This window comes from Copidosoma floridanum, unplaced genomic scaffold (assembly GCF_036245765.1).
Source record: "Copidosoma floridanum isolate Cflo_tuat_1 unplaced genomic scaffold, Cflo_Japanese_pri ptg000040l, whole genome shotgun sequence".
NCBI lineage: Eukaryota > Metazoa > Arthropoda > Insecta > Hymenoptera > Encyrtidae > Copidosoma > Copidosoma floridanum.
In genome coordinates, this window is record NW_028321917.1 from 5211538 (window position 1) to 5238351 (window position 26814).

Below are 26814 nucleotides of genomic sequence, written 5' to 3' on the forward strand. Positions count from 1 at the left end.
TGCTCTTCTTCTGTTTTCATGGTCAGAGTTACTAGCAGCCTGGACGTTGCTAAATGTCTCCAGGTCATCACTTAAACACAAAAGTTCAGAATTTCCTTGAGGACGGCTTATGATAATTTCCTATCTTGTTATTTTGACCATACAGCCCCGCTCTTCTGGCTTTGCAATTGGTTCATTTGCTTCTGTTTCATCAAAGCTCTGATTTAGTTTGGTATTAGCCTTTTTGCGTGTTTCCATTGGTTTAAGATGTAAAGCAGCGGGATTTCTCCAAACATGCAAGAGCTTGACGAGTTAAACCGAAATATTGGTACACTGGTTACTGAACATGACAATCGAGGAAAAAATGGAGGTGGAAGTAAAGCTTGCGGTGGAAGAAGCTCAGCGAAACATTCCTTTGCTCGTGAGAATATTGGTGATGAAATCAGAGTCAAACGTGATAATTCAAATCCAAATGCTTTAAGGAAAGGGAAAATTAATTATTATATTAAATACCCTAGATATACTGAAGAAAATGGCATGCCATTGCTAATAAAGTTCACTGCATCACAATTAGTTCTCATTCAACTACATAGTTTGCATAATAATTAATTGTACCATGTCGCTAAACACAGCATCACTATGCACATTGCAATCTGATTATGAGTATGCAATGATCCTGACCGGCCATTGTAAGGATTTTACACAAACCATTGTAGATAAGTTGCGTTTTAGCTTTAAGGAAGGGTGTTCACAAGAAAGAATATTAAGTTATGTTTTGATGTGAGGGGTGGATGATGTAATTGATCAACGCTAAAGACTTGTCCGGTCTATGAATTAGATGAGGCTAGTGCAATGGAAGGACTATGTACTTGTGGAATGATTAAATTGATAAAAATTATACGTACGCGGGTTATAACTCGTAAAATAGAGCAAGCTTCAACGTTTCTATCAATGTTTGAGGTTGTTTATTCATTTATGATACTACTTGGTACCGCGTTCTACTATACTCATGATAAACTTACTAGTGAGATGAGCCCAAAGTCGTATGATGTAGGGACTGCATGTAGATACATGGCCAGTGTGATAGAATTTTCGAATCAATTTTTAGGTAATAGTATGAAGGTAAAATTAACCAGCCAGCCGTATAGCGACGGAAAGGGCACTAAGATTATTATTGCTTCGAAAGGCCTAGATGAAGATAGGACCCGACGCTCTGTCAAGTTATCAAATCGAATCCATGACATAAGTTTTAATCTTTTTGGACGAATGTGGACGTGCGGAGTCAGTGGGTTCAATCTAAAAAATGACACAAATGATGATGAGCATTTCGGTATTTCTATGACTAAAGATGGGGCGCTATATTTAAATCCACATCGTTCAATCTGCATGACCATACTCGTCCCAAATAAGTTGTCTTTGGTGGTTGAGATGCGGATATGGGGTGATGGGCGAACGAATGATAACTTTAACCATAAATTAACTTTTCCGCAAAAGAATTCCATGCTCTCGTTGCACATGTCTTCAGCTGTCATGTCCGTTATCACGTAACGGTATTGCGAACATCTCCAAGCTGCTCTTCCATTACACATATTGTACTTGATGTAATCGCGCGGATAATTAGTAGTTGACCTACTTTGGTGCCTTTCTCGATTACTACTATGACGCCATGTGTACATTGCTCGCAAGATCATCTCGATGGGATCGCTCACGCCTCGCGAAGTTTAGTATACATGCATACATCACGTGTAGAGCTTAGACTGTATCAATTCTCATTTATACTTACATTGCACAGTGTCTGCACTGATGTACAACAACGCAGCACTGTGAATTTACGATGCGGAGCGAGAGCCGGCCGGCTTTGTTTTCCTTTCCTTCTCTGTACATGCGCTCGATGCGTCTTTCCATTAATTTTAAACCCGACTCTTTCCCTTTCTTTTGCTCGTCCGTGCAAGTAATGCAGCAGCGCAATTTTTGCCTACGCTCGCGTCCCGGAAAAAATGCACGCGTACGCGCGTATAAAACGGGCGTCGCGCGCCTCTCGGAATTTATCGCCACGATACGCGGCATTAAATCGTCGAGATAGCGCACGATTTCGTCATGCCGGCTACTTCGTAGTATTATTGTTACATAGGCACAGCGTGCGGGTTTCATTATTCATCCCTCTCCCTCTCCCTTTTTTTTCTTCTGTGTGTATGTGTGTCTAGGTTGGGATGATGGATTTTACAAGTCTCGTTTTTCTTTTCTTTCTCGAACGCGTTTGCAAAGTAAGTTTTGGAAATGAATATTTCATGAGAGTTACAAAGTTTTCAACTTTGGCTGTTGTGGAATACTGTTGAGACCGTAACTCATTTTTTAAAGGTTTTTTTCGCGTGTAGATTTTGAAACGTGAATTTTTTTGCCATTTCATACGCTATGAGCGTGATATTTTTGTTTCTTGAAAAAAATTAAGACAGTATACCCTATCGATGATACGTACACTCGCAAATAATAAATATCAAATTGTGATTAATTGCCAGTACGGAAATAGGTATCGATAAAAATATCAACCCAATCCTCATTATTTTCAAGTAATCATTTGCAAACTTTGCTAAAAGTACAATTTTTTTATTTTACCCAGGAAAAACTTGAATTTAAGAGAACCAATAAATTTTAATTGATCAAAGTCTGTGATCAAGTTTTAAAAATTGTAGATATTTTCGTACAGTATTGTTCGAGGTATTGTTTATACAGCTCAAAAGTACGTGGATAAAATTTCAATATATTTAATATTCAATATTGACCAAGTTTGAGAAGCAACTTATTCAAGTGCTACGACACGAATCTCAGTTTGTTGTTTTTTTCTTTTTTCACCTTAATTTTTATCATATTCAACTTTTTGTCTAAATAATTAATTCTTAATGGAAAGAAAATAACTGGTGTAGGCTTTTGATCATTTTTATGTGATAAAATGATTCCATATTAATGTTCGCAGCAATTAAATGCAAATGATCTTTGAAAAATACCGCCAAACAGTCTACTCGATATTTTAGCCGCATGGCAATCAATCTTTTATGATAGGATTCTGTAAAAGTTAAAAATGTTAAAAAATAACTTAATTATAATTTTTTTTATGTACTCCGTAAAATTATAGTTAAGTTGTTTTTTACTAAAAAATTTTCTCGTTTTTCAAACTCTATCGACATCTAAACAGAATTTTATGTATGTACCGTGAGTATTAGGAAAGAATGGGATAACTGTGACTACAAACATTTAGGTATGACAGATGACTCCCTTTAAAGTAATTCTTATCACAATTCAATTCGGACGCAGTGCCGGACACATATTAAAATAGAGATTTTGCTTATGCCGTTAATGAAAAAAAAATTTTTCTTGGTTTTTCTTATTGTTAATGTAATTTTTGTACTACTTTACGTAACAGTGTTTTATTAATGAAAAAAAAATTTTAATTTATGACAAACAAACTAACAATTTAAGATATTTATATTCCTTTATTTCACTGTATTAAAAAAAAAAAAAAAAAAAAAATTAAATCGTATTCTCTTACGATATACGTGGTAACAATGAACCTATGAGTCAATCCCGAACGTCTGCATTTACCTCAACATTATATTATTTTAAGCCAGAAAACACGGCACTGTATTGGCCAGGTGCATGTCATGCAGCGCCACTCTTGGTGTCAAAATCAACCACGGGTACCCACATTATACGTCAACAGCATACACCGATGCACACTTTTAGTAATAATCAATTAATTAGCAAAAAATTAGTATATTTAGTCATCTGATAATGGATGTTATCATAAAAACAGGCTTTAGGAATATCACACACTCGATTTGTTTTAACTCTGAAGCCTTAAAAAAAGGTAAACAGTTGGTTGAAAGTAGTCATGTGTGCGATGTTACAGAATTTCAAAGTGATGGAGTTAGCAATTTGACAAGTGCCGTCGTAATAAGGCAGACTTCGGTAACTTCAGCTCCGTACAAAGTTAACCTGCATGTACATTTTATTCAGATCATTTTGAAAATTGTCTAAGTTGCAATGCACATGAAAATTACCTTTATTTACAGTTGGATAATCACCGAAATTCATGTAATTTTACTCCATCTGTCTTTGCGCTACTGTTACACTGAACAACACAGCACTTTCTTACACCCATATTTCATAAACGTTTTAATAATAGAAATCACAATGATCATGTCTTATTTCACGTAACTATCTTTTCCGCCTTCTAACCTCAAAATAGCACCTTCGCCGCTTGATTTTGGGTTCTCAGGCGGAAAAATAGTATACGAAACTCGTTTGAAAAGGCTTCTTTACGAACCTCGTTACGGCCCTTGCCTTCGGCTCGTGCCGTAAACCTCTCGGTTCGTAAATCGAAGTCTTTGCAAACTCGTACGCAATATACTATTCTTTTTGCTGTCTGCTGCTGAGAGTGTGCTCTGAATCGAAAATTAACGAGACTTTATTAATATATTGTTACATTCAAACATTTTACAACCGTTCTTGGCACCACATAGTTCATTTTTTTACATTTGTGCAACTGCAATTTCATTATATTGTTACTATTTATGCATACGTGATGATAACATCTGTAAATTTGACGAAATGCTATTATTATTTTCTTCATTAAGCAAAAATGACAGTAATTTGGTACCCCAAGTTTCCTATTTTCGCCACTACGCACGCTGGTGTTGACTCATCTATCCCCTCCCATCAGTTTCACCTGGCCAATAGTAAGTCCTCTTTGACGACGCTGCGTTTGCCAAAATTACTAATGTATTAAACGAAAAATAATAAGGAATGAATGATAATTATAACTTCAATATTAGTTAAAGTATAATTATAAAATGAGTGTTTACTTCACAGCAACTAAATTTTTTATTTTGTGGTTCTGTATATTATTAAACTCCTCCTTTAAAGGCTTACAACAACCCCATTCTTTCCTCCTACCTTAAGTGATTATTTTACCACTTCTTTTCTCAATATTATTGATGCATTTGTCAAGTCAAGCTATACTATTGAAATGACGAATTGAAAGGTATTGTGTTATTTGAAATTCCCAAAATTTCTGTTTCAGTCTACAAATCTCTTTTTGTATACTGAAACAGGTCAAGAGAAAGAGAGCTACATGGAATAGTATAGAGCGGAAATGTAAAAACTTCTAGTGGATCTGCTTGATGAAAAAAAAATCCGAAGTAAGTACCTGCTTTGCAAACGCGAGTGCAGACGCATATGAATACGTGCTTGAACTGAGTAGCTTCGAAGCTTATACTTTCGCGGAGCGATCAAAGGTTTATATTCAATCCAAGCGAATGGCTGAAAAATCACGCATTTGAAAAAGTATTTTGTTGAACTTTCGGAAAGGTTATCAGGGACGCTTTTTCTTTTTCTGGGCTAAAAATTTTCCTCGGGTATTCATCGCAAACTTAGTTTTTTCTAAGATCGATTTTTTATTTATCGCGCAAAATAAATCGCACGACTCCGTATTTCTAGAGTATATTACAATGTACGGTACAGGGGAGTTTTGGTTATACGTACCTTCGGGCAACGGGTGAAGCGTGACGGTAGTTGACAACCTTCCACTTCCGGTGGATACCAGATGGGGCGTTTCTGTGTGGAAACTTAAAGCACGTCCAGATTCTCGTACCTCGAGCCCGGCAGCGGTCGCCATTCCTGTAACAATAAGATGACCCCCTTGATATAAGTATCGACTGTGGCAGGCTTTGCTTTGTATTTATGTGGATGTGTGTAACGCATCCTTTCTCGTGACTTTGATGGGCAATCATTCTAAATGGTATTAATTGCTGCTAATTTATGGGTAATTAACAAATTTCTCTGACAAACAGTTAGTAGGGTGTAACCTACTCTTGCGAACATTGTGCTCGAATTTCGCGACTTTCTCGCATTAAGGTTACAGCAAATGATTTTATTGGCATACCCTGTAACAATGTCACAAAAAGTAATGAATCATTGATATTTTTCACGCCATTAATTTTCATTTTTCATTATTTATCACATCTTTTAGCGTCTCTGTACCAACAGTCCGTACTTTGTGTATATAAGATTCCGCGGGGATTGTAAATAAATGCAATTCGCTTCCAAAAGTAAGAACACGCTGTAATACTCAAAAACTACAAATAAGTTTTTTTTTCAGTGAAATATTAAATAATCGCAACATATCGAATTTATGTCAGGCAGTCATATCTCAATCACATGCATGGAATATCAGAGTAGCCTAACGATGTGGAAACGAAAGCTGAGATAAAACTTTAGAAATATTGTTATTTACAGCTCTCGTTTACAGCTAATCATAAAAAATTTAGGAATAATGTGTATTTTTTATCTTTACCCTGAAACTTGATTTAAATCCGTTAACCTTTGGGGAGCTTCAATTACATATACATCAGAGATACAGTCGTTGGGTGTAAAACACTTAGCCATAACTTCAAGACAACAAATCGTTAGACTCTATCACTGGGACTTACTTCTAGTTTCGGCGTAAGGAAATATTCCAAAAATTTTGATCCAAATGCATGATCCACACCCCGAAATCTTTGAATGAAGCGTGCTTGGAGGGATTGTTCCAAAATTCAAATAGGCCATAAGCCTGGTTTTTAACAATTGTGCGCACGTTCCTGTCGTTCGCGAAAAAAAACTTCATTTCAGCGTTTGTCTCCTCCTCCTTCAAGCTTCACACTTTCACAGCCATCATAAGCAATTATGCACGTCTACTTTTCTCACCTCCGTCATACCACGCGTATACCTATATTGTTCCAGCCAGCATGTCAACAAAAAATAAGCTTTCATGCATCAGTACGTCAGTCACTCTGTAGTCCATGTACTGTATATAATAATAAAAGTGCACACCCCCCCCCCACTCATGCCCGACAAGGCGACCCCGTTGAAATCTTAATGATCACATTCCGAAGCCGCCTCCTTCATCTACTATGTAAGTGCACGCAAGCTCATGTAGAAACATATACACGAGATCTCTATGAAAATATAATAATAATGTATATGGCACGGAATGTTCATACTTACGGCCCTACCTCCTCATGAGTACCTACAGAGAGAGGAGGATAGAGACAAGTTAGCGGCCTTGGCGAGGGAGGCCCGTTGTGCATCAGCCGCGGGATTATCCGCCCGCCACAAGGAACAAAAGCTGGTTACTCCGTAGCAGCTCCGTGTACAGCAACATCGACGGAGCGTCGTCACGCCCCAGAGATATCGTTCGTGCGCACGTGCTGATGCATGTATTATGCTGTGAGTGTAACCTACCCAAACGCGCATTACAATTGTTGCAAGGGCAAGAGCAGCGCACTCGAGCATGAGTGCGTGTGTTGTATAGGTGCGAGAGAAGGTCTTATGAGGCGCTGCAAACAACAACATGCGTGACGACGAGATGGGGAGAAGCGCGCTGTGGGAGGGAGTGTCGATCGCTGAGACGAAGGTGTGTATATAGGTGCGCGACGCTGCCAAACCGGTCCCTCCCCGGGGCTGTCTTTAACCACGCTCTTTTAATTATTATTTTTTCCACTCCTTCTCCTCCTTCGTCTCATCCTTTTATTTTGGATGTGAGATTTTTTGCGACTTTTTTTCCCTTTCGTCCGTTGAGATTGCTCCTCGCTGGCTCTGTTGGACGACTCTCCGTGCTCGAAGAGGAAAGCTTCGTGTGAGAAAAAAAAATTTTTTCGAGGTAGACGGGGATAACGTGACACATTCCAATGTAGTCGAATGATATCTTTATGGTAGAATCTCGTGTTGGCAGTAACGAAAGCTTTTGTCTAGAGTTTCGATTAGTACTTCTACCTGATCGACCACACAGTCATTTACTCTCGCTCCAACCGATCTCCAAAAAATTGAAAGATTCCTCGGTCTCCGATGTTCGAGGTCTTATCAGCAGTTCATGCAAAACCACCTTGAAATCCACATCACAAAACAGAGCAAATGTTCATTCATCGCCAACAACTTATTAACCACAGCTCACTGTTGCTCCGTCCCACATCGACCGGTACAATATCTGTGTCCTCTTTCGTATCCTCGATCGCCAAGTCTGTTCGTTTTTTTTTTTTTGTTTTTTTTTTTTTTCATGTGCTCCTTTTTGTAGTGCCCACCCTTACGTGTATCTTGAACTCCGCGCGGGTCATCGGCGCGCCAGTCCACACAGAGCCCGGAGGGCAAGTCACGCGGATCTCCTCCGCGACATTTATATGATACACGCGATGCCGCTTCGTGGGTTCCAAGGGAATACCACCGCTCGTGTGTACGTAGGTTCGTGTACGTGTCGCGTATAATATGCTCGAGGACCCTCTCTCTTTCTCGGCTTGCAGATGCGAATGCATAATGGTAAGTACCGCGGTGACTTCTTTTCCGTCCTGTCGGTTTTATGTTTCCTCTCCGTTCTTTGTTGATGGGGTATTGTGGTATCGAAAAAGGGTATGGTATAGTCTTCATTTTGCGCCAAAGTTATGCGAAAGCTTTTTTTTCACGTCTTTTCGTATAATTATTTATCGGTTAATAGTCTCCGATAATTGTTTTGGTAACTCAACGCCATTAAATAAACTGTTACCAAAGTGCGAGCCTTACCGAGTGTATCTATTTGTACATGGTACAGAACATCTCGTCGAAGCCACTTTCATAAGACCAACAGCCTCGGCGGGTCCCTTTCTCTTGCATTCACGACTTTTCAATTACTTAGAAGACACTTTGCGAGTGACTTAATAACTCTCGCTACTTACAAGCGTCTTATTTGCAGTTTTTTTCCGCACGCCAAAAAGAAGAAGAAATAAAGCCCACTACTCCCGCCGTCAAAGATACTTCGTTTTCAAAGTTGTGCTACTAAATAGCGCACGGAAGAGTTTGCATGTGTGTGTACGTGTCTTTTCATCAGTTTTCGGGTAGCATCGACCTAAAAACATCATCAGGTAATTGAAGAGAGTGTAAGCGGCTATCTGGTCTTTGGTACTGCAAAAGTGTAGCATGGAAAGTTATTTCCGGTTGGGAATTGAACTGTTCATCGAGTGATGAGCATCTTTGAGTCAAAAAATTTTTTAATTTTTCAAACGAAAGGAAAACACTGTTAATAAAACTCTGTACATAAAAAAAAATTTTTAATTAACTTGGTTTTTTTGTCTACTTGGGATAAATCTTACGATCGACTTTTCGACCGTTTCCCATCATCCGATCATGATATTTTTTTTACACATCTTTGTACTATGGTAAATTTAATATAAATGCCACTAAAAAGTGTCGAATTACCGATTACTTTACAATTCGTTACTCGAATTTTGAGATCCAATATGGAAATCGAGACAAATTACTCTCTTTTTCTACAACTCTTTCAAATGAAAGTGTATAACGAGTAGAACATGATGATCTGTACGATGCCATCCAGAATCGAATGTTGAGGTAAACACAAAATAGAGGATTACTACTGCCATCGTATGAATGTTCTTGTAAAGGTGTGATGAGTAGAACACATTAGTACTAAGATAGGCAAATTTACGTTGAATGTCCCCGTTTTAGGGGAGGGTGGGTTAAAAAAACTGATAGTCTATTTTATTGTTGAAGCAAAACCACGAAACAACAACCACTATTTCAACGGTTTAGAAATATATAGACGAAAAAAAGTCATTTGTTGCTCTGCACTTCGTAACTTTTATGTATAACTAAAATATCTATTTAATGCATATACAATATAAAAATATTAATCATATTGCGGCAACTACGCTGACTTTGACGAAAGTTCATAACAGTAACCAGTAATTTTATGCACACACAAGCCCTTTCTGCTTTGCACTTTCATTAACCTTTTTTTTCATGCTCGATGTAAACCATTGTTTATTTACCCTCAGTATTTTAGACCCCCCTCTCCCCAATTTTGGTTAATCCACTAACGTAATGTAATATGTAGGTGCGGGTCATAAGACTCGTGAACCCGCGTGAACCAACAAACTATATATACAGATTCGTGAATCCTGGAACCCACAGCTGGATTTTCCTCCTTGACACAGTAAGTACATACGTACAAAAAATTGTGATGAAAACCAGAGGCACGTAGTTATTATCTAGTTTTGTTTGTTCTACTATACTTAGTAGTAGGTACGAAAAAAAATCCTGATCAACAACAACCGTGTGTCGTCACGCAGCGATAACGCACGAATTGGCCATCGCGTGTGTATTGTTTCCCCCATGTTTTCCGAAGCAGAGAGCACATACTACATGTTTTTTTATCGTTGATGTATCGTTGGTATGACTACGGGGCGGGGAAACGTGTGGGTGTCGACCTTCGCCTATCATTGTCCCCCCGCTCGATTGATTTTATTCGCGATATACTAAACGAGCGCACAGCCCAACGACTCCTATACACTCGATTAGCCGCTGCACGGACCTCGGGTGTGTGTTTGCAGTGAAATTGTTACTAATAACGCGCCGAGCAAAGTTTATTGATGCCGACGTCTTTCATCCAACTGCGCGGCTGACTGACAGGTCTCCTCTATTTTTCTTGTCATACTTACGGCGGAATGAATTGCTTGAAAAAAGAAATTCGATCGGATTGATGTTGGTTGCTGGTGATTATTGCCGATGCCAAGCGATCGAGGATTGATATCTCACAGGCTCGAGCCGTAGATTCATCCGATTGGAAATTCAATGTGTGCACGCTCGATGGAAGTCGCGGAGGCTATACTCTTGATCGTAATTAATCTTCGAGTCGCGCTGGTACAAGGAACGTCGCGACATTGCACTTGTAGTGCGGGTAAACTTCGATGTCGATCGAGTATGTTATTTTTTCGCTGTGGGATGTACTTACTTTGTCAAAGTAGCAGATAACACAACCAGTATAGAGTACTATCTTTTAATAGCTGTACTACATGTAACCGAACGCGCTTTGCGAGTATTTTATGACGCGATAAAACGTCTCAGAAATTGTCATTTGACTTTTTAATCAGTTTTAAAGAAAAAATCAGTCATTTAAATCCTTTCGACGGTAAAAAAGGTAGATATTTACATAAATATACCGTAGTAATAGTAGTATACTTTTCCTAAGTCTTGCATCGCATGACTTCCACAATGAAGTTCGATACTGAATATTTTTCATATTATTTATTTACTTGAATTCTATAAAAATGTTTACTTGGCAGTCCAGATTCTTACTCTCATGATGGTACAATACCCGTTGCTGTAGATCATTATTAAGATATTTTAATAAAAAACGTTGAAAATATCACTTTATTAATTTATGAGTGAATTTAGTTCTAAATAAGAAGTAAGCATAGCGAGACGCATACATTTTTTATGAAACTAGGGGGTATTTTTTAAATAAAAATTTAAATGACTTTTCACTGATTTTTTAAATCTACCCGCGCTTGATCAGTCTCAGCCAACCACACATCGAATAAACAGGCTTCATCACGTGACCCATCATTTTTTAAAGATAGGAGTACTATAGTTACACACAGACTTGGGCACCTATTCTTTTCCAATTTTTTGCAATACAATTTTTGGCTCAAAATTTAACGCATTATTTATGCTTAAGTTGTTTTTATTGCTTTTATTACTCGTAACAGAGTTCGTGGCAAATTTCTTTTTCAACAAAAACAACGTAATTACTATTCGAAAAAAAGAACATTTTTGAAAAATGTGGCGAAAAATTTTAACAAGAATTAAATATTTAATTTCAAGTTCTGTACAGTAAACTTCAATATCTGACATGTATTATACTCGTACTTATATGTTATTGAAAAAAAAATTATCAGTACTGTTTTTTCGAAATTGATAAACGAAAAAAAATTTCGTTTCAAAGTGATTAAAAATCCACAAAATAATTGTGCCCAAGTCTTGGTACATGTTACATAATCCAACACAACTTTGAGTGTACTCTGACTTTGCTATTAATTTTTCTCGCTCTATCGTCGATATTTTATGGATGGATCAATTAAAATTATTAAAAATGAGATCGCCCAAACACTCGTTAAAATTCTAGCTCGACTGAGTTTCGCTTTTCCGATACAAAAGAGCAAAAAAAGAGACGCCTTACAAAATAGTACGAGAAAAAATTTCGAAACAACTCCACGCCGTTCGGTTTACCAGAAAAAAAACGCCTCGAAAGTACGGGCAAGGGTCAATCCGCGGGTTTGACGGTACAATTTTTCATTTCGTTCATTTGCGAGCATTTGCAATTACTTACAAGTTGCATCGGAGGTCATGGCGCTGCAGTTTGTCAAGTCCAAGCTGTATAGGGCGGTGGGCGAAGTTGTATACCTACGCTTGATTAAAGTTGTTTCGACTCGTTAAAGCCTTTCTAGCGCGGGGCGGTAGTATGCACACCCATAGGCCGAGACGCGCTTGTATACGATAAAATACCGTCGGCTTCTTCACCGCGGACGCGACGTATCGCAACGAAAAAGTTTTTCCCTCGCGTATACCGTCGTCGATGATGATATCCAAAGTTATATTAGTTTTGTCTTGGATTTTTCGTGATTCCCCGACTTCCGCTTCTGCCCTTTGTATTGTACTCTTCGAGAAAGGAAAAATGGGGGGTTCGTTTCATTACATTTTTCAGGGTGAGCTAAGTTGTCGCGAGAGATCTTGAACTCTTATTTGTTTTTTTTCCTTTTCGTAAACTCGATTCGCAAATAATATTTGAACCCGAAACTCGTGAGTTTTCATACGAACGGAGTGAAAATTTTCACTTGCGAAGATGAATTTTCTCCACGTCTTCTGACGTTTTTTTACAAGTTAAAATTCACGAGAGAAGTGTCACTTTTTTACGCACGTGTGAAAAAACTCTTTAAGCTTGGAGTAGGCTAACATCACGTTTCATTTTTATTATTTCATAGTCAAAATTGATTTTTCCTACTTTGAGCACATTTTTCAGCTTTTGACGTTATTGCGAAATAGCATTCGCAGCAGCTGCGAATGCTATTTTTTTATTGAGAGAACAACAAACGTCTAAAGGTTACGAAGTACACCCAGAGTCTGTCAACATCGAGCGTTTGTTTGTTAAACATATATAGTATACAAACTGTCGCTCAATTTTTTCATGTTGACAATCGGTGTATGATATCAGAAAAATTTTCACGTTACAGCGTCTCGACAGCCTTTCAATTTGTAGATCAGCTTTGAATAGTTCTTCCTTTTCTCAGCCAAGTAATACAACGGATTCAGAAAAACTTGAGGAGAATCTGATGTCGCTTATGAAGAAAAATGATTATTCCCAGGTATTGTTGTTGTAGTTGTTCTTGTTAATAACCTCTCTAGGTTATATTCATGCGTGCAAATGAAAGTGCCTACCGAACTATTTTTTACATTTTGGAAAGCAACGTTTGATTTCAAAGTGCCAAACAGATTGTAACATTGCCATCAACTTTTTGTAGCCCCAGTTTTGTAACCTCCATCGTGCCATTTTCAACAAACGTGTAAGCTGGGATTGCTGATGGGGACACTGCTAAGTTCTGCGTATGTTGCTTCTCTACGGGTTGAATTAATTTATTGGCTGAGGGTGGAAAGCAGTTCTTTTTCAATCGATTCTATAACGGAGCGAAATCAAATAAGTTGTCTTTTTACTACTAATTTTCAAAATGTATTTTTATTCAAAAGATAATTGATCTTTGTGGATTTTTCTTGTTTTTTTAGGATACACGGATTCAATGCATGAGTGAGTCGTTTCATTCATCGGGGCCCTTGATTTTTCAGATATACTCTTACCGTGATCTATTCCAATTCAAGATAGTTAAATTTTAAATCACTTGTGTAATAAATCTGTATGTTTTTCATTGTCTAGACATATGTGTTTTTCTAAACTTTGTCAATGTAAAACTAAATCAAAATTAAATGTAAAAAAAATTTTAATTTTCTTTTTAATTGTAAACAGTAAAGTTTAAAAAAACTTTATTTAAACTTTCTATCAACTTTTTTAAAGATTTGTTTTTAATTCACAAATGATAGCCACGTTTTACAAAAATTAAATATAACTTGATATAAAGTTTGTCAAAAGTTTTTTTTTGGTTTGGGAAAATTGTGGGAATGGGTCATTGGAAATATTTGAAAAAACTTTTTTCTAACTAAACTTTAAAAAAAGTTTTTCCAAACATGTTTTTTGTTACGCGGGAAACAATTTATTTCTGGGACACACGTTTTTCCATTCCACACCTTTCCACCTTTAGTTTTTTCCATTTAAATATGTCCAGTTTAGTGGAACTGGTGAACCACTTGGTGCACCATAGCTTTGGTTGTCCTTAAAATTATTATCCACGCCACCACAATATGCTTTATGAAAAACAAAAATTTTAACTACACACTTTAAACGTGTACTTTAACATGCTTGGATTTACTGTGTGTCCACTGGAGTAAACTTACAAAACGAAAAACAAGGCACAATCTCATTAAACGAAAATGATTACTCAACGTCATTCTCGCGCGTTCGAGCAGTTTCGCGGTCGCCGGTCAACCATGAAAACTCGCGATTTTCAATTTACTCCGACTTGCTTCGACCTACATATCCACGCGGCAGCTCGTACAGGAATCCCCAAGGGAAGAACATATCAGACACCCACGAACGAAGGTGCAAAAGCTCAGAATCACGCTCTGGAGCAGAAAAAAAAAATGAAAAGGAGCGACTGCGAAACGAAAACTAGAAACCCGCAGCGAGAATATCTCGCACAGTGCAATAAATGGGTGTACATTTGTTAGGTAGCATCGAAACGCCGGCGATTATAAAAATAAGAGTCGCTCGAGCGATTCTAGAGCCCCGTTAAGTGCCCACTTCCCTCCTTTCCCTCCGCTGCCTCAACAGCCGATGCATATCCGCCGAACCAATAGCGCTCATCCATCCAACGTCGATGTGTCATCTCGTCGACGCGCGTCCCGTGCACATCGCGCCCGTTAACGAGCTCCCCTTTTGCTTTTTATCTTGTACGTATGCGCGTAGGCGTGACAACTATGCTCGGGTGTAATACACGTACCATCATACATACCTCGATAATACATATACGTACGTCCAATGTAAGGTTTTGAGATAAAGTTCCGGTTACGACTATCTGTCGCGAGATCTATAAGTTGCGCGCTCTCTGCGCGGATAATGATATGCCGTAGGTGAGTATACCAGTGGTTCCGTGAAAAAAAAATTTTATTCCGCGTGCTCCATGGTCCCCTAGTCTTCCGCTATTTGAAATAATTAAATTATAACTCATTGGCGCAAATATAGTTAGAAAGAAAAGAGAGAGAGAGAGGAATTTCAATTTTGTTTCTTGATTTTACTCATTTACTGACTTGGTCGTAAAAAAATGTTCCATATTTTCGTGTTTCAGCTTTAGCCAAGAATTCGTCACGAAAGTATTTTCCAACAGAAATTTTTTTTGCATGAAAAAACTAAAAAAAATGATTTTTTTACGCGGTATTATGTATTGTGTTGATTGAAGAAAATCATAGTCATCCTGGAAAATCGGTACATGACTCAACTAAAATCAAGCAAGTACAAAAAAAAAAAAAAAAAAAAAAAAAAAAAACAGTCATAAATTACGCGCAGTTTTAGCTTTGGTGAAAAATCAAAAATTTCCGCCAAAATTGACCAAGTCTATTAAGATTTAAAAAATTGTGAGTAACCCCCACTAAACAGTATTTTTCATCCCTGAAAGTGCAAGGTAGAAAAACTCAGATATTTCAGATCATCAAACAAGTCTTCGAAAAGTGCACAACTTCGACCATTGAGGGTAATCACGATTCTTTGTCAAGCAGTTAAAAAGATAGTACTTTTCACTTTTCAGATGAAGGATGATTTTATACCTACACCACACGTCTTCCGGTGGCAATAACTGTGTCCCTTCCTCCGCTGGCTCTCATATTGTACGCGTCGCGCGTTACGTGCCATTCAGCGAATCAGCATCCCCCCGTATAACAGTCACTATATCCCACTCGAGCGACGCGTTTGCTTATTACACGTGACGCATGTCCCGTGAAAATGCCCATACGCTAATGGCACTGCTGTTAAAATTGTGCCCAAGGATCGAGGTACATAGACTCGACGCGCGGCTATACAGCTAAGGCGAGTGTTGACAGCACTATAGAACACGCCGAGAGACCTACGGTAGCGATTAACGGAGGAAGTGCATCTGTCGTCGGGGAGAGCTTGCGTGGGAATTACGGTAGCTTGTCATCCTGCCCCTGCTAATTGGCTCGCCTAGCTCTGCTCGGTAGGTATAATTTTACCAAGCCAGTGAGACACAACTTTGCCCGCGACGTGTATACTCTATCTTGCTCCGAAAAGTCCAGTCTCGAGCGATTTTCAGACTTGGTTGACTTTCACGTTGACTTGATGCATAATTCCATCAAACTTGAGCTTAATTGGTGTGGAATTTGCATACATGTAGGTATATTAAAAACTCGTGCGGGCAACAAAGACATCAAGCAAAAATCATCTTATCGACAGTATAGTTAGAGTAAAGCCTCACTTTTTATATGCACATCAGACACCAAAATCTATTGGGACTTCTGTGCAAAGAAAAAGTGTTACCTTTTCCCTCTGCCTTTTCCTGCAGAGACAAACACATACCTTTTTCCAAAACATTGCGAAAATAAACCTTATCCACATCCACGACCAGGACGGTGGCATTGGGTACTCTATTCCGTACGAAATGCCGCTGCGAGAGTATTTTTTTTACTTCGCTCTCGACTTTACGCGCCGCGTAAGCAAATATACACACACCTTTAAGGGCACCTACGCGCGTGTTTCGTAATCTATTTTCTTCCCTCGGGACTTTTCCTCTCCTCCTCGTCGGCGTATACTTTTTTTTCTTACGTTTCGTGTACAGGTATATACACCCGCGCGTTTCCTCGGCGTCTTGGCTTTCAGCGGAAATTCTAATGGCGTAGGTACCTATGCGGTGTTAAAATATTCAAATGGATCCGTGTACGTGGAAGCTTAATGCGCTTAAATTTACGGCCGCAAAATGCGTTTCGAAAATGTTGGGAAATTTTTTCCATCCCCACTACTCAGCACCTGCAGTTACTTATTTTACTTTGTTTACGTTCATCTTTTCATTGCAAAGGGATCAATTTTTGAGCTATAATAAAAACGTAATGGTAGCTTTATAATTGGATCCTCATTTTTTTGTTGAATATATAATTTGTTTTGGTACCAGCACCAAGCATATTTTTTGTGTTTTGATACTTAGTGATGGTCTTAATGGGGTTGCCAAGAATAGCTAAACATGAATAAGTTCTGTCATACGGTGTGGTACCCCAAGTTGTTTTGCTTTCACCCTTATATCATACTCTGTACGATCAACTTCCTGTTATTTTTAATTTGTTTAATGACGAAATAAATCAACGCACATGCGATTTATCGAAAACAATGTCATTGCTCGAAAATGCAGAGGAATGGAAAACACTCAAGCAGCGCTCAACTCATGAAATATTTATTGCGTAATGTTTGTATTTCGCGAAAAAAGCAATTAACCAATACTCAACGTAAACACTTACATATTTATCCACAGCTGCTGGTTTAAAATATGTGTTAATTTAATACACGTTTCGTGTATGAGGTAATATTATGCATTTTCAATTAAAAATATTATTAATTTCAACGGAAGGAGAACCTCTCAGCTGTTGGACGTTGCAAAATACTGTTCGCAAAGACGGGAACCTATAATGTTTTTTTTTTTTAACTCTTCGAAATAAAAATCCTTCAAATCATTTTTTTGTCCAAAAATTAAAAATCAAAAAGCAATAACCACTAAGTAAGTAGACCGTAAAAAAAAAAAAAAAAAAAAAAAAAATGCATCAAAGAAAAGGTCAACACAGCTCTCTTCTCCCCACGGGGTTGCTATAGAAAAAAGCCGAGTATATGACCGCAGAACCAACACACACTTCCCCGTCGAAAGTAGCCTCCTCCACGCTCGCCCACCTGACCCGCGAGTCAACGATTCGCCGCGCGCAAATAAAGGTATACACACATTTTTACGTAACGAGAGTGTGAACACGGTCTTCTTCTTTTTGGTTCACATATTACAGAGTACAAGCAAACAACCGACCACTCCCCGTTTTTTTTGTTTTTTTTTTCCTCGGCCAAACACGCGCTCCGTATGCACACACATTTCGTCGCCTGCACCCGTGTTTTCTCCCTCCCGAGTGCCTTTTTTCATTTCCCAACGCTCCCCTGTTTTCCCCTCTACGCCTTATCTCGTCGCCAAGATTACAAATCGCCGGCCTCATCCCGCGGTCGCCGGCAAATATTTGCCGGCCACCTGCACGGCGTTAATTTCGCGCGCGCGGAGGAAAACGCCTCGTTGACCTGGTCTGTTTCGTAAGCACCGCGACAACGGCAATTTTTCTTTTTCGCCAAAACACAGCGCGGGGAGTGGGCCACCTCTTCCAAAACGAGATTCCATGGGTTCGAGGGCCGTATGAATAAAAGTAAAAAAATGTCAACCAGGTGTATACGTAAACGTGGTAAGGGATTACAGAGCTTTTTTTCCCTCATCGCTGCGAGAGCGCGTATTTTCTTTCCATGGATGCAACGAAAAAAGGGCGCGGGTGTACGTGCTCGGAGATGCGCTCTTTTGCGTGGATTAAATATTTTTCCCGGCGAGCGTATTTTTATTTCAAGGCTTGCAGGTCGAAGGATCATACGTCCCTATTTTCCGATGTGCCCGTATACGTGCTTCCTCGCAACTGTACGCAAAAGAACGTGGGGGGCTTCCTGAATCATGTCACACGTCTCGCTGAAAATGATGTCATCGAGAGGGATTGGATTTACGGTGTATGCATAATTAACTTGTTATGCGACGTTATGATGCTCGTGATTTTGAAAATGAAAGCGCAACAGCTCGAGGCATGTATAGGAGTGCTTCGAAAGTACCAACTTGGTGTACCAGAATCTCGAATCAAGGATAATTTTAATACCTGAGCGAACTTGAGAAACGAGTCATCGTCAACCTGGGGCGAACTAGACTTGTCAAGTTTTCATTTGTTGCAGTCTATACCTGACAACAATATGGAAACCTATTTTAATGAGATGTGATGTGATGACTGTTTTATATGGTTCCTTTGATCAAATGATGGCATTTAAATATTGAACATCGATTATGAATGTAAAATTGTTTCTCTTATTGATGTCCAAATTGATTATTCTAGTGATTACTCATTTCAATTTTTTTTACTGGCGAATACGTTGCACGCATGAAAACCATTGAAATTCACAACTTTGAAAAATGTTAAGAGATATCAATAGTACTGGATTCCTGTAGGAAGTAAAGGATATTATAAAATCTTAAAAATATATCCTCGGTAGTATAGTGGTTAGTATCTCCGCCTGTCGCGTGGAGGACCGGGGTTCGATTCCCCGCCGGGGAGATATTTTTTTTATTTTTTCCCATTTGATTCTTTTTTTTTCTAAACGTTTGAAAAATATTTTTTACACTATTATAAAAAAAAAAGTAAAGTCGGCTTTTGTTATTTTGGCACAATATTTTGAAAACTTTAAATATAATAATACAATACTATGATGTTAACTGTAATTTGAAGAGCCGGATCGAAGAATTAAATGTGCGGCCAGTAGTCTACTAAATATGTTCATTGCGAAATGTGCATTTTATAAAAAAATAAACGTTGTAACGTTATGTAGTGAGAGATAACATACATTTATATTGCAGAGTATTGGAACGTCCATGTGATTCTTCGATCCAGCCCTTCAATTACATAAAATTTTTTGTCCAGTTTCTTTCAATGAAATAAACAGGTAAAACAGTATCACACTAAATCTTTTTTACATTCGAAACGCCTCTGACTTGAAGTATTAATTGTATAAACGCAATTGATTTTTTAAAAGCAAACACATCCTGTGTGACTTTTTTTAACCAATCATGCTACGAAAGAAAGGATTTAGTCGCCTGTCAATGAAACTTTCAAGATAGGATATTTAATGTACAACTGCAATTAAAAATATATTCCGCAAAGGCTCGATTTTTTGAGTACAATGCTGCAGGTATTACTTAAAGTTATTTCAGACTACAAATGCAGAGTAGCATGATTCAGGTGATGATTGTAGAGTATTCCGCTATCACCTCGTAATCGAACGAATTTTATGGACTCGAGTATCTGCTTAATAATCAAAGGATGAACATACATTACAGGTATTTTAAAACGACTCCAAATAACAATTTATTTTGCAAATGTATACTTGTTTCACCCCGTGATGACAACGATTCATCGTACGTACGTATACGTGTCAATACAATCGTGTAACAATTTCTCAAAGAAACAAGATGTCCTCGCCATCGAGTAATCTCATTGGAAACAGGATGTGATCACGCTATTACGAAAAATACCGATAGTTACCGAGGAAATGCACAACCCATACGCACATACGCGTATATATGGGTGTGGGTATCGATTGATGGCGTTTACTTTTTCACAAGTCAGTCGGCGCGCTAATCGCCCATCTTCATTAGACTTTCATCGCTCGCTGAATGAACGCACGTATGGTGTCATTTATATACTGCCGTCGTATGGTTTGTACATGTACTGACCGGTCCGAGGAGGAGAGCGTATAATCGGCGATTAGGCTATATCCGTGCGCGTTCCACTTTCGGCCGAGCGATAATTGCTCGTGGCACGATCAATTTAATTAACGACAATAAATACCGACGTGGACCCATCAGAGGCTCTTTGACTGCTGTTATTGTTTACGAGTGTGTGTGTGTGTGCGCGTGTACGCGGGGTGACTGTCGCGCACGTTCTCATTAGCTTTTCCTACAGACGTCGATCCATGATTCAAACTAAATTGTTCATCGTGAATGGAGCTTTTGGAGTGGAAGTCGATGCTTGTGCTCTTTGTTAGGATTTGATCCGATTTTTTGTAATGTACAAAAAAATTTCACCACGTGGAGCTACGCGAAGAAGAAAAATGCAACCGCAGTTACCGTCGTTGCGCGAGAGATAAGCACGAAAACAGCTTTCCGCGCTCACATCCGGCAAACTTATTCAACCCAACGACAATTCAACATCAGGAGACAGAGCAGCGTAATAAGTGTACCCAACTTTCGCGAAATTCCATTTTCCACCCGAGTCCTCCGGTAACTCCTGCAACTCCATCGCGAGCCAATGCGGAGTTGATAGCGACTATGTATATACATGCAAGAGGCAGGGATGAGGAGAAGCCGACGCGCGAATTTCCGTCCCTGTGACGAAGCACTACTGTAGTTGCACTGTGTACATCTACGTGTATTTTGTGTACGTGATGCGCATACCATCCCCATTGGGACGGTGAGATGCAAAGTCGGACCGACAACTCCGCTGTGCAATGAGACTACGAGGACGAGGTGCGAATATACTTTCGGACGACTTGTCCACTCGGAAAATTCCTCCGATTCCATGGACGTTTCGTGCTGCGTCAGGTTATATCATCGCTCGGCCCCAATCGTGTCTTCTTGCATGTGTGGTCCTCCTCGTTTCACTTTACGATCGGAGCTCCGTTTGAAACGCTCCGTCAAGGTAATAGAAAAAGACCAGACCGCGTATATCTGAAACCTCCGCTGTCGATCGACGCTGTAGGTGTATGGCTATCTCCCCCCCTCCTTATATTCCTTACTCCCAACCCAACTCTTTGATTTGAAAATATTTGTCGAGAGAAAGAGACCCGTCGTTTTGGACTGCTACTCCCCCGAGTCCCGGAGCCCGAAGCTTATGACGCGTGACAGGAATTCCCCTCCAAGTTGCTGCCACTGCGATAAGATTTTATTTGAACCGCTGGAATTCGAATTATTTTCCTTTTTTCTCCTCTCCCCCCCCCCCGTGTCTTATTTACAGTTGGCCTTTGTGTGTTTAATGCAGCGTGTGTGCGTGCGAGTGTGGCACTCGGAAATAAGATTTATTCAGGATGGAATAACAATTTGAGACGCCAGTATAGTCGGAGACTAAAAATTCGGAAGCATGTGCGCTTGTTGGGTGGAAGTTTTGGGTCGGTTCTATCTAAAAGCGTATCTTACGGATGACATTGATAATGCGATTTGCAAAAATCAGGGTTGTTTTTTTTTGTTGGATACAACGTGATTTCATCGTAAGCTATCGACCTGTAGTGTTTCATCCAAAATTAAATTTATCTATTTGTGTTGCATCATGAAGGTAGAATCTTGTATGGTACAGTATAGTACCACGTTTATTAAGTCGGGCAGTACGACCACTGAAGGCTTCAATAATCAAGTATAATAATTGTAAATTACAAAGATAAATTAAAGATTACAACAATAGTATTAAAAATAATAATAATAATAATAATAATAATAATAATGTTTGATGATACAAAATCAATAGTTATATAATTTTCTAAAAAATACCGTATAGAATAAGTTTAATATTGTTGTAATGAAATAACGCAAAACGTATTTAGATTTCAATGCCACAGTCTCACTTTCTATACCTTGTCGTTAGTCAATTTTAGTAAACGAGTTTAGTGTAGATTTTCTAGATGGCCAAATAATTGAGTTTAACGGTGTGAAATTTTTTTTACCAGTTTATTTTCAACTTTCTTCATCGATCAAATTTACATGCAATAGCGAAAATCCTCAAGAAACCAAATGAAAGTGGACATAGCGACATTATGGGTCCTTTTGTTTCTAGCTAAACTTTGATTTACCCCATCACCTAACTTTCGTGAATTTGAAATGCAAATGCCAAGTTGCGAGCAGATAAAGAGAGTCGAGTTGCGTCCCGGTTATTAAGTTGATGAGTCGATCATGACAGTTTCTCCTAAATCCGAAAAAAAATTATTCGTGTGACGAGTTGAGGCCTCAAGACGGGAGTTCTTTATTTGTTGCAGACGTAGATCGAGTTCTTTAGAATAGCAGCTAGACGTCAGGAATTTACTAATTAGCCAAAAGCCATATCACAATTTCACCAAGCTCTCACAGTTCTACACCCGATCTCTGTTATTAACGAAAATAATGATACTTTTTAATATCATAGCATCTCAATGTCTTTATCTAAGTATATTATTTTTGTGAACCAAAGTAACAATTTTTTTAGACATGTCATTATTTATACTCTCAGTCCGAGGCTTTGATAAACTGTGACGAAAAAAATTGTCATGACTCATCAACTTAATGACTGGGGCGCAATTTGAGAAGTCATTAGTACTATCTCACGGGACGCAGTTGGATCACCTTGCATGAAAACAGTTTTTAATTTAATATTTTAAATTTAACGGATACAAGTTGATTTCATATCAGTGCTTGTTATCTACGGAGACTTTCAAAGTTTAATCACCTATGTATATCGTAACTTTGTACTGTACCAGAAGAAAAATTCCCTGTACATTAGAAAACTATTTTCTTTCGCTGTTAATTGTAACGTGCATTCAGATTCGTTCTAACCAGTAACGAGTAAATATACCTCCGCTCCGAGCAACTGCTACACCTATTTTTGTGCATCGCAACTAAACTTTATCGTTTCACGTAAGTACTACTCGATCGTAAATTTTATTTCCGTGTCTGTCGTGATTTATGCAAGTGTTGCAATTGTGCCACGAAGTTTTGCAGAAGTACAAGAAAAAAATGAATCGTTTACTGGAAATTTCAGAAGAAAAAAAAAAAAATTTCAATTTAAGTTACAATTATGGATTGTCAAAATAATGTTTCAAAAAAATGTTCACCAACACAGCTTTTGATACCTTTCAACAAGACCAAGTCCTAAATTTAATCGTCGATTATTACAATCACCGACAAGAAGCCTTGTAGATACATCATAATTAGTTTTGTACGACTCATTCACACAAGGTCCTTCGTATTGAAATACCTATATACATCACGAATTAAAGTACGAAAGTATTGGGTGTATGCTTACTTTTTACTTCGCTCGTCACAACTAGTCTCCAAAGCCTCGTCATAATCGAACTACGTCGTAGCAGCGATCTCTAACTGAGACTGTACATGTCATTAATCACATGATTTTTTTACTCATCACAACGAAAACACCATCGACACCGAAAATTATCCACAATTGAACCAACATTTTCAAGACATTTTCAACGATGTGCGCGCACCATAATCACTATACCAACAGAACTGCAGCGAGTGTAAAAGCGCCGATCTACGCTCACTGAACGATTCACTGCTCCATCGTACCTTTGGCACGACCATTGTACACCTACTCTACTCTCCTCGAGAGCCTCGAGTCCCTCGCTCGTTATAACAGCTTGTGCACATGACGTAATCCAAAGAAAAAAAAGACAGCTGTACTTCCGAAAAATAAAAATTTTTTTTTTTTTTCAGTCACACTTTCAATATTGCATTATACCTACACGTAGAGAGTAAAGTACACTATGTATTCCCGGCGAGTATTGTTAGCGTTAGAGCTTAAGATTTTTTGGCATAACTTGCCGTGATGATCGTTCCACGCGTATAGTAACACAGTTGTCGAGCAAATTGAAAACCAGTTTCTATACAGCACTATTATGCGATGCCCTTACTCTCCTTGCGGTACTCCACCGAATCTAAGGGTACAAAAACGCCGAACAGTGTCGCCTGCAGGGATAGTAGGCGGCGCATTAATAACTGACTATCACGTGGTATGTTAAAAAATTTATGGTTTTTTTACTCCACGTATTCTACAAAATGAGGGGCATATCTGGGTCAAGTGATTCGGTGATGTGACAAACTTTATTTTTATCATTTTTTAAATCCTAATATGGGATTTCGAAATGGTAGTTTTCATCACAAAAGCGCCATCGTCACCGGGGCTAGTTTTCGGCCCGAGGGGAGCCCTTGTTTTGGAGGGAGGCACTGTTTTTTTCTAACGAGGGCGTGGTAAACGTCCAAATGTCACGAAAAACGCCTCGAGGTAGGAAAAATAAAATATTCCACTTTATTTAGTACTTTATCATAACTTTGTTTAAAAAGGTCGAGTCGTATGGAGTTGCTTAAACAAAGAAAATAAAATGCTTGACATAAGTATTATATCTCAATTCAAACATCCCAAACAGTGTACATCATCAAGAATTATAAGCATGCGAATTTGCGGAAGAATGAAAATATTGCAAATGCTCATGTCAAGAGTGTTATATTTCTTTTGGAAAAACATTTTTATGACATTCTGGGACTAGTGTAACATTAAGACAATTAAAAGAGCTCTTTTGAAAATTAATTATTTACAAACTTTTTCAATATTTTGCCCTTAGATTCTTTTTGAAAGGTCATAGAGTATCACTGAAAAAAAAATAAAGTTAACAAATAATAGTTTTGTTCAAAGTACATTATTTTGGTGGATTAAGTGCATTGATTATTATAAGTGGACAATTTTAAAAGCTCTAAGTTTAAAAGTTAGAGTAATATAATTAATACTTTTGATTTCCATTTTTCTGAAATTAACATGCTTATAAAGTTTGATGCTGACAATTTTTTGGAACGTTTCAAAATGAGAAAAAAAAGCTTTATAATACACTTAGATACGTTTATTCCATGTTTGAACACTTTTTAGAAAAAAATGGTAATGTTAAAAGTGTAAAAAAAAAAAAAAAAAATTGAATGCCATAGCAAAATAAAATTCCGTGCATAACAGTAAAAAAAAATTTTGATAATAGTTCGTCAAAAGAGCTTTTAATTTTCTTATTGTCTTACAAATATTTTTAAAATAGAAAACTGAGGCTCTTGACGTAAGAATTAATTTCCATTGTAGAAAGTAGAAAGCTATGGTCAACATTGTAAGTTTTAGTTAAAACTCGAGTTAGAATCAGCTCGAAAATATGAAAATTTTACATAATTCGCGATATTTTTACTTCCTTTCCAAATTTAGCATAACTTTTGATAATGAACACTGTTTGGGGCCTTTCAATCAACAAAAAATTAAAGCTTTCATCGATCAATTTATTTTCCTTTTTGAGAAAACTCTATAGAAGCTTTTGAAGCAAAGTCATGACAAAAATAGTTAGTTTTTTAAAATTCGTCGTTCAGATTTATTATTTATTTATTTGTCCCTCTTTTCATCGATTTCGTCATATAAATCTAAAGAAATTACATGCGACGTTGTGTAGGTTTACGTAGAAAAATAGGGCGTGGGCTGAGTAGCGCGCGGGCGTCACGTTTGGCTACGAGAAAATCATCGATAAAAGAGTGCGCCTATGTACAGTTCTCGCAATTGGCTGCGGAGTTTCTTAACCCATCGTCTCGGCTATAGCCATTTGTAAGATTGCGTGTATGCGTATGTGTGTGTTTTTCCAAACGATTCAATAGTACGGGGAATTTGCTTATAATGTACTAGGCGCTCGATGGGCGATGCTTTTCTCTTTTTTGGCTGCCGTTAGGGAGAGCGCGCTTTTGCTGGCTGTACAGTTTGCACGGAAACGCGGATGGTTTCCCGTTGACAATGGAAATTTCAGAGGCGATATTCGATTGCCCGATACGGAGTAATTGATGGTTTCCACTGCATAATTACTCTTTGTATGGGGTTATTATTTTGTGGGATCGAAGGGGTGATTGTGAAATTTAAAAAAAAAGCCAACCTATAAATATTTCGCATTTCAAGTATTGGCTCCCGAAAACATGAGATTTCACTTTCTCGCTTACTCATTGAGTGGATGCACGGGGGAGCGCTCTGGGAAAAGAAGAAGAAGAAACAGTTCGGACGTGCTTAACATTTTAAACAGCCGCGCGCCACCATTTGCATTTATAGATAGTCACGAGCGGATTCGATATGAGCGTGGCCACCACTGCGAACTTTCAATCGAATGGCATGTTATATCGATGCCTCGTACGAAAAAAAGGGGCGCTGGGATGAAGACCAGCATAACTTGATGGTTTAATATTATGTGTGACGTTATTATGAACGTTTTCGTATTGGAAAAAAAGA

At 38.3% G+C, this 26814-nt stretch overlaps 1 protein-coding gene and 1 non-coding gene across 2 annotated transcripts in view; one reads left to right on the plus strand and one right to left on the minus strand.

Annotated features, from left to right (window-relative positions):
• LOC106641550 (uncharacterized) overlaps window positions 1-26814 on the minus strand; it is a 64146-nt gene that overhangs the window by 33916 nt on the left and 3416 nt on the right. The window contains exon 2 of the mRNA XM_014356013.2: window positions 5518-5652. Within this exon, the coding sequence (XP_014211499.2) occupies window positions 5518-5650 (133 nt within the window). The 5' untranslated portion in view covers window positions 5651-5652. The remainder of the gene's footprint in view (window positions 1-5517; window positions 5653-26814) is intronic.
• On the plus strand, window positions 19258-19329 carry TRNAD-GUC (transfer RNA aspartic acid (anticodon GUC)). Its single transcript has one exon. It is a non-coding gene; the product is annotated as a tRNA-Asp (tRNA).